Source organism: Pholis gunnellus, assembly GCF_910591455.1.
Source record: "Pholis gunnellus genome assembly, chromosome: 20".
Classification (NCBI taxonomy): domain Eukaryota; kingdom Metazoa; phylum Chordata; class Actinopteri; order Perciformes; family Pholidae; genus Pholis; species Pholis gunnellus.
Window position 1 is genome coordinate 7661537 of NC_136547.1, and position 13532 is coordinate 7675068.

The 13532-nt window shown below is 46.8% G+C and overlaps 1 protein-coding gene across 1 annotated transcript in view; it reads right to left on the minus strand.

Moving 5' to 3' along the window:
* The window catches only part of arhgap21a (Rho GTPase activating protein 21a), a 68017-nt gene that overhangs the window by 14740 nt on the left and 39745 nt on the right, over positions 1-13532 (minus strand). The window contains exons 4-7 of the mRNA XM_079181494.1: positions 7088-7180; positions 6151-6229; positions 5878-5932; positions 126-2100 (exon numbers count right to left, since the gene is read on the minus strand). Of these exons, the coding sequence (XP_079037620.1) occupies positions 126-2100; positions 5878-5932; positions 6151-6229; positions 7088-7180 (2202 nt within the window). The remainder of the gene's footprint in view (positions 1-125; positions 2101-5877; positions 5933-6150; positions 6230-7087; positions 7181-13532) is intronic.

Here is a 13532-nt window from a genome sequence, read left to right on the forward strand (position 1 = left end):
TTGTCACTCACACAAACGCATGCTGTGTCATCATTTTTTCACAGGACTCACCCGTGTCACTGCCGTTGCTGTAGAAACGGGAAGAGTTTAAAAAGAAGGCGGTATGCAGATTAGTGCAGTCTTACCTATGAAGGGGATCGAATCCAGGGAGTCGTCCAAGTTGTTGGAGCCAGACTTGTGTCGTGTGTCTCCAAGCCTTCTCAGATGCATCTCCCTAAAGCTGTCATGAGACGTCCAGCACATAGCTCCGTCCACAGAGCCTGCCTTCAGTAATGGCGGGGACTTGTGAGTCACTCCTCCCTGGTTGTCATTAACAGCTAGCACATAGGACGGAGGGCGGATGTGGGGGGCCCCAGAGATTTTGTCCCTTCTTAGGACGACGACTGTCGCATCCGGTCCTTCTACGCCCTCTGCAAGACCGCCATTAGTCCGTACAAGGGCGCTGGTAGAACTGGAGATCTCTCTGACTTTGGGCTTTTGGGTAAGAGTTCCATTAGTGTTGGAGGAACCAGAGGAAGAGGCAGCAACAACTACACTTTGTCTCTGCAAGGGCAGTTTAGAGGAGTTACCAGAGCAAGAGGAGGACCTGGCTGCCAACCCAGTGTCTGACCTGCTTTCCATTTTCAGACTGTCAGCCCGGCCTCTGAGCTGCAGGTGCAGAGGGGAGGAGTAGCCCAGGTGGTTGCCCACGATGTTAGCTCTTTGGTCTTTAAGAGGGTCTGTGGTTCTACTGGAGGATAAGGCAGGTGAAGGGTCTGAGATGGCGCTTTTGACGGGCAGGCGCGATGGTCTCATTATGACACCGTCTGTCCTCGATGTTAGCACAGAATCCGTCGTAAATTTAGTAAACACAGGAGCAGAGTTTGATAATCCACTTCCCTCCTGTCCAGTGAGACTCCTGTTCAGATGAGGTAAAGCTCTCAGGCCCGTTCCCTGCCTGCTAGCTCTGGCTTCCTCTCCCCGACACAGCATCAGCCTGTCCTCCAACACTACCCGGTCTGCAAAGACAGCCAGCGGCTCCCCAGGCTGCTGCCCCAGGTAGTCGCAGGACCGCGCCCGAGGTTCGGGGACTCCTGTGGGGCTGGAGAAAGGCAGAGCATCCTCGGAAGCACTCCGAGGCCAGTTCCTGATTGGTGTCGTCCTCTCTGCTCCACCTTCAAGCCTCTCTTGGGAGACGCTACGTAATGGAGTCACGGCAGTGCCCTTGCTACTTGCATCCAACCCGCGATCGTTCGAGGTGCTTCTCCGTCTGTGCTGGGAGCCCAGCGTCCCTCTTTGACTGGTGCTAGGAGGAGGCGGCGTACGTTGCTGGGCGTAGGCGGAGCTGGAATTGGCAGCCGCACGCAAGCTGTCCAAGCGCTCCTGGATGGTGCGGCAACCATACGTGTGCAGCCTCTTGGCGTCTATGTAGTCCTTGTAGGTGGTGTAGTTTTTCCAGTCAATGTTCTGGTGTGGAGAGGTGGAGGGGGCTGTGGGAGACGGTGAGTAGTGGTTGGCACTGGGTGAGATGGGGGTGGAGAACGTGTCCGGTGAGGCAGCGGTGGACCGTACAGCTGGAGACGATGTGTCAGGATAGATAGGACCAGGTCTTGATGACGGGGAGTAGACCGGGCTTTCTGTGGGACAGGATGAGGGGTGCTGCAACTGTGCACCCCCGGGTACTGAGGGAATAAGCGGTCTCGGTCTGGCTGAGCCGGAATCTGCTGAAGGACTGTGCCGGTTTTCCTCTGTCCTGTGGCTCGGTCCAGCCCGAGCTACCCGGGACCCCCTGTCAACCGGATCAGGAAGCATTGCCGCTGTCCTCACATTCTCACTACAGACACAAACCACCGTCTGAGACTTTGACGTCTGTTGGGGCGGAGGAGATGGCGGAACAGGGATTTCAACCCGGTAGCTCTTTTCCGCGGCCCCCCCTCTTCTTCCTGGTCCCTGAGCCGGCCCCGGGGGGGTCTCACTGACTGCGGCGGGCTCCGACGTCTGAGCCATGCCCGCGGCCTTAACTTCTATCCGAGGGTAGCATATGGGAGGGGGCTCGGGGATGTTCTGGGCATTTCCGCTGTACGCATCATTTCCTTTGAGATATGCATCCTGGGAATACGCCTGCAAGAGATTATAGGACATTGTGTCACTTCGGTTGCTGAGAGGTTGGAAAGCCAAAATAGATCACATTGAACCCCGGGAGAACATCACACCCAACCACGGACAGGATACATTAGACTTTTACTGAACAGGGAGTGCTGTAGAAACTAAAGCTAACTAAGCTAGAAAATGCTGCAAATGCAAAAGAATACGAAGAGTGTTTCAGTTAGCCGGTCTAGATGATGAATTCACTGCAATATCTCACAGATGACTTCATCCGTCTTTGCCATTACAGCTACAGTATCTTACGGCATCGACTGCACCACGACAATGTGGTCAGATTGAATGTTGATCCACTAGTGTCATTTATTGACAAGAGTTTCTGTGCGAGCTGATGACATTATCAGCAAGACAAACCGCGTTACTGAATTCCCTCCAGAACACTGGAAAGTGACAGATAGACAACTGAAACCAGCACCGTCTATAATAAAACAACAGCATGCTAAACGTAGACACTGCGCTCCGGTACTTTTCCTCCTAAACAAACACACTCTGCTTCAGTTACAGTTTCTCAATCATTTCCTAGGAGACTGCAAACAAATGTTACAGCACGCCATGATACAAATGAACGGCCCTGAGAAGTACCAGATGTGAGAGAGTGGGGAAAAGCGGGGATAGCCAGAAAACCTAATTAGTGGAGAAAGAAGGCTGGAAAGTCCAGAATAACCCCGCGGAGCCAGGAGTGAGGATTACGCTGGCAGGGGCTTACCCACCTTTGGTACTGGAGAGTGAGCCCTGAGGCATGAGGAGAGGCCGAACGGAGGACGCCTCTGTCTGCCGTTGGCAGCTAACGCTACTTCTGTCAGCATGGCTCCACAACTCTACTGTCACTGTAGCAACTAGGGTTCTTTCCTCGATTATTAAAACCTGAACTGAAACACTGAAAATTAGCTATTTATAACTCCGGTGAATGACGGACGGCTTCAGGCGACTTGAACGCGGTACATTTTCCTCATCCCTTCAGCACACCAGCTCTTGAGAAAATGAAAAGGGAGAGAGTCGTGGTGTTGGACTTTAATCGATAGCACTCTACCTGAAGTGTCGGGTTACAATTGCACTAACAGCAAAGGCAGCCGCAGTAAATCTGCAGCTCCGTGCCTCCCTCTGGATTTGCATCAGTCATACAGTTAAATAGCAACCAATTTCCTCAATAGGGAAATCACAGGGCAAAGTGCTAGATTATTTGTTTTTCCTGTACACACACCTTTCCCTGAACCTGAAACGCCCTCAATAAGTAACCTGCATATACTAAACAGTACGCATGCTGCAAAGAGGGGAAATATTTTAGGGTTTTTAGGGATTTGCCAGCGTCTACATGTGCAAATACGAGCTCTAAAGGCGGTGAAACATGTCATGAGAGCTCTGAAGCAAATGGAGAGTGAACTGAAAAGGAAAGTGATTAGTGAGTATAGTTCCCCTTCTTACCAGAGCAGTGATATCCCTGGAAAACTGCAGTCCACAGGTTAGAGAAGGGCAAGCAGAGAGGAAAAACAGGGAATAAAGAGAAGTACACAGGTGAGCATAGAGAAATGAGACGCCATCGATGGAGGTGAGACAGGCAACTTCTCTGACTTCAGCACAGGCTAAAAATACACTCGCTGAGCAGAGGCATCACAGTCGGAGTGGAGGAAGAAGAAGAAAGAAGAAGAGAGGTGAACTTCTGGTTTCCTTCTCAGACCTGAATGTCTTCTGAGTTGCTCTTCATCCCCATTATTTCCTCCACCCACAAACCCAGCCGCAGTTACAGATTACATTTGGTGACTGTGTTCTGCTGGCTCTCTGTCTCTCTCTCTCTCTCTCTCTCTCTCTCTCTCTCTCAACATACTCAGCATTTCTTTCCTTTGATCTGTCACTCTCACCTGCTCACTGTGGTACCGCCCCTCCCCCTCTCCTGGTGGCTCAGCGGCTCCTGCGCTAAAAACACGCGACTACGAGCCTCTTTCATCCTCTCCCTCGCCGGTTAGACGCTGCTCTATCTGTCGTACCGTCACTTTTGGGTGAGCATAACGGCACGCTCGCCTTCCCTCCCTCCCTCACTCCCTCCCATGAACAGTGAGCAGAGAGGAGTCAGCTGACGGCAGCTACACTCCCTCTGGTAGTGAGAGGGCTCAATGTCTCCCAAAAAACAAAAACAGACAAACATCAACACACTGAAAAACATGGACGCAGACACATCTACAGACACCACAGTGAGCGTCGTCCACTCATCCTTGAAACAGCCCAAAATCATGTCTTGTCCTCGTATGAAGTGGATAAAAAGGTCACATCGAGCAGCAGGCAGCGTTTGTATCGATGTGTATTCTGATATTTAAAGAAATGGCTTGATTGTGATTCTCACATACATCACGTCATCTGAATCATATACATCTTGTATTCCACTTCCCTTCAATTGACAGATAAAACCCATACAACTGTGGCAGACAGATCCTAACGAACTGTAAAGTCAAACGCTCCCTGGCTGACGTTGAATTGAACTTTTCCTGAACGAGGAGAAAGAGACAATTGCTTCATTGAAGCCCGTCAGCCTTGTGAGGGTTCAGGCTCATTCCAAAACGCCAAAAGCAAGTTTCTGTGGCTTTTTTGGTGAGCTCCGGCCAAGCTAACAAACTATGTGTGGAATTTAGCAACACAGTGGGATCCGACTCGGATCTCTGCTCCAAAGAGAGACTTTCCCAAACGGAGGTGAATAACGTGTGGCGACCGGTTTATCGTCTGCGGGGCTCTGGACCCTGACTGGTGACTGGTTTGCCTCAGTCACCAGTCACGGAGATTCAATGGCAGGACGAGCAAGTGGGTGGAGAGACTAAACGTGTGTCAGCACAGGTGTCATCGTTACAATCATCTAGAAAGTCTCGCAGTATGCCCGTTCTTGCGTGGATCAACGCTGTGACTCTTTAAATATTTGGCCTCACTGTGACCATGTTTTAAAATCTTTATAGTGAAATGATCAGCCACTCTATACCACAGTGCTGTCTGGTAATCTGAGTCCAGTACGTTTGCGTCCACTAGAAGCGCATCTGTTTTAGTTTGGACCGCTGCTCAACACTTTCTCTCTTCGTGAGGGAGTCAGACACTGAGTCGGACGTGACTCAGAGGTGAGTGCCGCTTCATAGAAAGATTAGATTCACAAGAAGAAGAAGAAGAAGAAGAAGAAGACTCATCTGTGATGAGTACAGAGCTCGTTTAGCTTAGCCTGAAAACACGGGGGGAAAAACTGGTCCAAAGTACAAAAACACCCCAACAAACAACAGGAAAGTTGGCCAATTAACATGTTGTGTCTGGTTTGTTTGAGCTGTAAACAGGCACATAAAAGTCACAAGTTGTGGTTTTAGTGGGTGTTACATGCTGGAGCTATTCATTAGTGACCAGGAAGTGCCAGGTTTGGTAACATTGATCCTGCACAGAGACAGAAAGCCTGTGCTCACATATCTGACAGCCTGAGCTACAGTCAGAGGCTGGATTGGAATACTGATTTGTGTTACTCTCCCTAAAATCACAAATTGTGATGTTAAAATGTTCTGTACATGCACAGGTTAAACAACCAAGATACAGCCAACATACGCCTTTCATGACCAGGTTGAAAAATACATTTTAATTGCCATTAGACTAACTTTGAAAAAGTCAAATAAAACATTTTTTTAGGGGAACTGGTGTGGTATTAAAAACGCGTGGTTTTCTGCTCTATAAACGGCAAAGCATTTTTAAGCACACGTGCAATATTTACTCATGAATGCTCACCAGCTGCAAAATGTCCTCATCCTTTGGCATCACACAGAGTTCCAGTGAGGCATCGCTGATGGAGAGACGGGTGACGGGGGTGAGAGAAGGAGAGAGAGAGAGAAACTGTTATAACGCAGGACTCAAACTGCCTGAAAGTCTAACTTGTAAAATGTAAACTTTAATAGCTGCAGTTTGATGAAGTGTGAATGAATGAATGAGTGCTGGCCAGCGATAAGTCTCTCTGTCTTAAAATAAATGGTGACATTCAAAGTGGAATGTCGCATATCGTACCTGTTCTGGATGAGAGCTATGACTTGCGAGTAGGTCTTCCCAATGATGCTCTCTCCGTTCACCTTCACTATCCGGTCCCCTGGAGAGCATTAGAGAATATATTACAAACCTGCAACATGACAAATAAAGCTTCTGCTCAGAAAAAATAAAGATCTGGACTCCAGTCAATATGGTTATCGACCAAAGAAAAGCACTCTGAAGCAGCTCCTCCCCGGGCTCACACATCCGTGTTTAGATCAAACGGAGAACACCAATACGTGTTTATTTGAAGGCCCCCGATGTGGAGCTCCATGTCCATTCAAGCTCTCTGAAGATGGCCATCTTACAGGAAGAGAGGCGAGGTGAGTTTAGGGGGAGAAACTAGATAATTGTGGGAAAACACTGCACTCCCTTATCCCAGGAGAGGAGAGCGAACAGATAAAAGCAGACAGTTTAGAGGGCTTGTCCAGGCCACTTAACATTTCCTGTAACACAGAGTGCTAATCTGGCAAGAACGCTGACACAGCTTCAGCTGGAAGGAGCTGTTTTTCACCAGAAGGGAGTTTGCTCAAGAATTCTTGTTTTTTTTCATCCCGACTGCTTAAAAATCAGAAGTGATTCACGAATCAATAAGAGACAAAGTGGGAGACGGAATCAAGGAGAGGTTGGAATAACAAGAGTGCATATTACACTTTGTTCAACCCCCCGCGAAGGAGCCATCTGTTATTTTGTAACTCGTGTCTGTTTTGCCTGGCGGCTCACAAGGAAGTGGAATTACCTACAGCACAAACGTGAAGAAATCTTGGCATCAAACGGTGCTTTTAAGGTGAGACGTGAGACAGGCAGAGTTAACCGTACGATCAACCGGTTATCAGAAGCAGCGATCTCCATAGAGACTGTGTGTGTGTGTGTGTGTGTGTGTGTGTGTGTGTGTGTGTGTGTGTGTGTGCGTGTGTACCTGTACAGAGTCCAGCTCCGTGGGCGGGGCCTCCCTCCTTCACTTGCTTGACGAAAATGGTGTCCATTGGCTCCAGGCGGTTCCGCTGTCGCCCTGGCAACAAGAGAGCACATGCAGCGAGGCGATTGGTCACACGCAGCGAGGGAGACGAGAGGCAGCGCCATCACAACCACACAGCGCACACGGCTGCAGCACTGGGGCATCAGCGCACGGGGGGGTTTTCGGGAGCTTTTCCGCTTGCGTTATTAATTGCGGTTTACATTGATTTTTGTCACTCGCTCAAACTGGTTAAGAAGTGAAAATATCAACACTCAATCAACAGAAAATGTATTCTGCAACTATTTTTATCATTTATTATTCGTTTAATTCGTTTTTAAAGAAGAAAAAGACAAACATTCCCTCATTTACGGCTCCTCAGCTTACAGTATGTAATAATAAACATATATATATATTAATTAAGATACTGGTCAGCAGATTAATCGCTAACAATAAAGATTGTTACAGGAAGCCCTAATGAGGACATGAATTAAGTTTATGAGTTTATATATATATATGGACCTGAAGAAAGAACATGCAAAACTTGTGTAAGTTACTATAATCAAGATTCAATACTTTTATTACCATTTCAACATAGTTGTGATGCGACCCCTTATTTTGGACACATTGTGCCAGAGTTTGACCAGCACCCAATTCAGTTAGCTAACAGCTATTTTCATTATCCATTAATGTGCCAATTATTAACTTTGATAAAAGTGAGGCGGAGCGTTGTGGTCCTCGTTCTTAATGCCTCCTCAGTTATCTACTCCGGCTTTTACTGGAACACATTTTCATGTTGCTTCGGACAAAAGCGTGAGCCGAGTGAATAAAATGCAGAATAGTAATAGTCATAAAAATAGTGAAAAATGCCAATTAGAATTTCATAAAGCCCAGGGTGACGTCGTCAAAACCAAATGATATTCAACTGATTGCTTCAAGCCCTACACTGCTGCAAGATGAATGATACATTAAACAGCTCTGCAAAATGCCTCATTCTCAATCCTGATCGGCATCACTTCCAGATGTCTCACTCAAAACAGTGGCATTAGTAGTTCCAAGCTCCACGGTTGTATGAAACAACACACAGGGGAAACTAATGCCTCCTCTTCTCAAAATAACCCTTTACATCTCAAGCGCTCGGTCTCCTGGTGCTTTCTTCCTCGCGCTCCCTCCCTTAATACATCCATCCATTGACTCTACTCGGCTGTCTGATGGGTCCTGAGCTGCAGGGCAGGGCAGCAAGGAGAGGCCGCGGTAAACGGCCCACAAGGGAGTTAGGTTTCACACGGCAGAGGAAGGGACAGCACGCCATGTGGTGGGAGGTGTAAGGGGCAAGCTATTTATTAAGCATGGATAATAGGGGATTTATAGCAATTGTGCACATGCAATAAAGAGGGAGGGGCTGCGTTGGTGCGTCTAATTAAGACAGCGAAAGACTGTGAAATCGTCTTTCCCTGAGCCATAAGCCTCAATCTCAGTCGTAGAGCCCGGAGGCTTTGAGGAAGTGCAAACACCAGAGCATCCCGCGGTTACTAAGTGCGCATGCTCCTGTCATGAAGGCCCCGCTTTCACATCGACACCGATGCATTTATGACCCAGTGCAATCAAGTGGGGGTGTGGAGCCCTGAACAGCTGGAGCGGAGCAGATGTGGGTTCACAGTGTTGCTGAGGAGCAACTTCAAAAAGGTGAGGAGGAGGAGGAGGAGGTGAGAGTTGTCTAATGATCAGTTCAGGAATCCTGTAACATGACAGTCTGAAAGACCTTTTTCCTTCACATCCTGACTACTGCCAGCTTGAATCTATATGTTTTGGGTTCATGTTGGCAGGAAACAAGCCAACGTTTCGTTGAAATGTAATCATGTCTCCTTACATGTCCTTCTGTGGTGATGGCGTCACAAAGTCACTCTGCTGCTGCCCCCCAGTGGCTGGAAATGTTACTGCAAACTATTTAAATGTGTGATGTTCAATGTACTGATGCAGAGATGAACTGTCCAATAAAACTTAAAAGGCAACAAAGTGAGTTTGAACAGACACTCTTACAAAAACGATGGAATCATCAGCAAAACCTTTGCTGGAAAGATATTTCTACAAAATGAAAGACCACCATCACAGCCAACCCGCCCTGTTGAAGTGTCATGGTGTTCCTCATTCCCTGTGACAACACACAGTTTGACTGAACAGTTGCAGGCTTGTTGTCCGTCCAGCAGAAGGCAGTGCAGCACATGCTGTGATCGTTCTTAGAGAGGAGCAGTGGAACATTGTGACTGTATTTCTCACTGGGTGATGCGGTGAACGATCGCATGACAAAAGCTTCGCATACATAAAGAAGGTAAGTGCTGCAGTGTGGCTCTGGTGCAGCCCATCACAGAGCAGGAGGGGGAAATGTGCACCGATGCATTTATGTGTAACGTCAGCGACACAATGTATGACTGACCCGAGGTGAAGGTACAGATGTTAACAAAGCCCAATGCCCCCCCCCCCCCCCCCCCCCCTCGTTCTCTCTGTGTACTCGGCAAACTCCCAATCCCGAGCCAATCTCACCGAGCTCCAACTCTGCAGCACAAATTGGATTTCTGGAAGTTTCCATGGCACGCAGCTGGATGAACAGGATTAAATGTGGAAATCTAAAGCTCGGGATATTTTTTTTTTTTTTAATTCTCCCAACTGCCTTACCGAAAGCATGAACTACTGTGTGGAGGAAATCTCCAAAATCGACCGTTGGCTGTTCCAAAGGTCAGAGTGAGAGTTGAGTAACCGTGGCTTCTCTCGGGCCGTACTTGGGGCGAATGTTTCAGTGGACGAGGCTCTTCATTCACACGTCATTGCATCGTTTTACACTAAGCAGGTGCACGCTTGAGGCAGATCTTGGCTTAAAGATAGATTTGAATAACCGCAGGTATTTTTGCTGAAATTGCAGTAGATGACACGTGTGAAGTTTACCACATCAACGCCATTCAGTACAGCATTATGTAAGCTGCTGGCTTGTCCCTGTAAATATTGTTTTATTTTGCAGTTGTTATCAAATGCGAACAAAGACCAAAAGATCTAGACTTAAATGAATGAATCTAAAGTAAATCAAACTGAACTCCTGTTTCCAGGATGAATGAAATACTCGCTTCAAGCTAAGCTTCAGTCCGTAAACTTTACCCGCCGCCTTTACAGAGCGCCTGATCTGTGCTGTGACTCTCAACAGAGATGACTCACTCCGCAACTACCTCCATCATCAGCTCTGGAACAAAACGACCTGTTTAATTAGCTTTTTTACCACTTGCTCGATCGGGCAGATTTACCAGCTCAACGTGGCATTTCCAACCCAGAGAAATTCAGAATACTATGATAAATGATGAGCAAAAGCATCAAAACCTCCCATTAGAGAAGATAGTTCGGCACTTTGGCTTCAAAAATGACTGAAACAATTAATCATGTATCGAAATATTTGGAAAAAAGGGTTCAATCTTTATATCTCCATTTTCCAAAATGCAATGATGATACCACTTTGTCAAATTCAAGAATTCAAAGTTCTAATCTACTGTAGCAGCGGTAAGTCGGCTGGCTGGATGTCAGCGCTGCTCTCTGGCTGCACAGCTGGGCCCGGTTGTGTCGCCCCCCCCCCCCCCCCCCCGGCATTTTGGGTTTGATAACGTTATTCTTCAGAGGGCTGGCCCGCTGCCCGCTCACTGCATTAACCCTCTCCGTCCAGCTCACTCTTCTTCACCATTTGTGTCACTCTCGCATTTACTGACACCCACAAACATAGTGAAACCTACACAGATGTGTTGCTCTGCGCTCTGGTCCTGAGAAGAAGAGGTGTTGGGTTTTTTCTTTCCCAACGCTGAAGCAGAGGAGGACCGTGCATGTGTTCAGATGGTTATCTGTGCACGGGTCTCTTCCAGCAGGAGGAATATGAAAATGGGAGGCACATAATCCTGGCACAGCGTGTTCCCCCCGTAGTGTGGGAAGGTCAAAGCACAAGTACACTTTACATAAATCCATAAACTCCCAACTCCCTTCAAAAGAAGTTGTTCGCTGTCAAGCTCCTCCTCAAAGAAACCGGACTGCTTGAAGACAACAGCCGTCATGAAAACAAATACTGTGATTCTTTGTTTCTCCCGTTCCCATGAAGAAGTTCACACACTAACTAGTCCAAACACAACTGGGCTCTGAAAGCTAAAACCACCGGCGTCTCCTGACCTCCTTGAAATACGTAATGAACCCACATCCACACGCTTTGAGGACAGACTTGGTCAGAGGGTGAAACGACTTGTAGGTGCAGGTCTCAGGTGGACAGGTCTCGTTTCACTAATCGCTGCTCTTTGTAAACAGCCGCAGCTTTATGTCAGAGACCTCACACACACACACACACACACACACACACACACACACACACACACACACACACACACACACACACACACACACACACACACACACACACACACACACACACACACACACACACACACACACACACACACACACACACTGGGGGAGGACATGTCAATACACCTGAAAGCCCCCGTCATCTCTGAGACTGTCAAGTCAGCAGTTTGTCCTGATATGTAAGTAAATAAGCTAATAAACTTCAGTAAAATAGCACAAAGAACATGAGTTATATCTCGCAACTGATGATATTTTTTAAAACCAGAACTAAGCTTGTACTCGAGATGCCAGTATATACACCAGCTTATGATATTAACGAGCACTTATGATACTTATTATTAAGTTCTCACCAAAGAAAACTGTTCACTGTGGACCTGGCAAACAGTAGAAAGACCAAAACACTACAGCTATTAAGAGCTTTTGTCCCAGAATATTGTTTCCTATTTCACCAGAGACAGATGGGAGAAGATATCACGGACACAAAATATGTAACTTGGGACTGTACAAGTATGTGTAAAACCCAGCAGGGCTGCATTCCTGGAGGGCAAGGATCATTTCAAAACAAGTCATTTCCTCCACTGTAACGTTCCTAACCTGAGAGAGACATGCCCGACCCCGCCGCTACAACACACACACACACACACACACACACACACACACACACACACACACACACACACACACACACACACACCTACACACACTCACGCACACACACACGCGCACACAAAACTGGTGTTTTTTCCAGCACAGACAGGAAGGTAGTGGAGAACTTTCCATCCCTTTTTTTCTATAAATTCCAAATAGCAAAAAAAAAAAAAAAAAGGATATACTGACTACACGGCAAAATAAAGAATAAACTTGATTCAGTGGTTTGTTTTCTTTCTCTGAATCAAGCCAAACTATCTACCAAGGGAGTTAAAGTTCAACTGAGGGAACAAGCGACAAACATCTGGAACCTGATGATCGGAGCCTAAAATACGGTCTCTTGTTTAAGCCAACTGGCTGTGAATGTGGAATGTGGTGTCCGTTTTCTTTTTTTCTAACAAAGAGATATCGCTTCTCTCACTTCTGCATTTTAGATTCATACTCTTGGATGGAATCTTGTTTTTGTGACGGACAGTGCACAAATGGCTCCCGTCACTTCTGTAATTGAGATGTAGACCTTTGTTTGAGGTTCATATGATGATGATGATGATTTACTCAACAGGTGAGGACGTGCAGCTTTAGCCTCAGACTTTATTCATGGTGACAGCATCAAGTGCATATGTAATACTCCTTTCACAAGATGCTCACATCCAAACAACTTATTCAGTCAGTTTGAGACATCGTTGACAACAAACTCACTGAGCTTTAGTTAGCTTAACTAGCTAGCTAGCTAGTTTTTTTTTTTAAATTCAGCAAAATCTACGTTTTCCCAGCAAGAAATGAAATCAAGAACCAATTGTTTAAAAAGTAACTATGGATTACTACTGGTAAATCTGTCAACATTATAACTGCAAACTAACCCTGGTGAGCTGTTACATGCAACATTACTGGACGGTCGCGGGTTCGATTTCAGCTTCGGGACCTTTGTTGCATGTCACACCCGCTGACTCTTGACTCTGAAATCCTAACTGAGGCGAGCAAACAGTCAATTGGATTTGGACATTTGCCTAAAAAACGCTTTTATGACTCGAGTCTTCATGTTCAACAACTTCTATGTGGATGTTATAAATAAACAAGCTGTCCGATTTACAACTACTCACACTCGAGATGAAAAGAACTGGTCAGGAGTTCCACTCGCAGCCAGAATGAAATAAAAATAAAAAACACAATATTAAATGAAATGTAGATTTGGAGAGTTCAATGTCAGGCCTCATGGTAACAAATTCAAACTGGAAAAGTGAACAAAGACAGAGATGGAGAGAGAAAGGCCGGCAGGTTAGAGCGTAGAGAGGAGGAGGAGAACAGAAAGACAGATCTTTGGACGCAGCTTTGTTAAAGAAGGTGGAGCATTGAACAGCCCACTGGAGAATACTGGGGAATT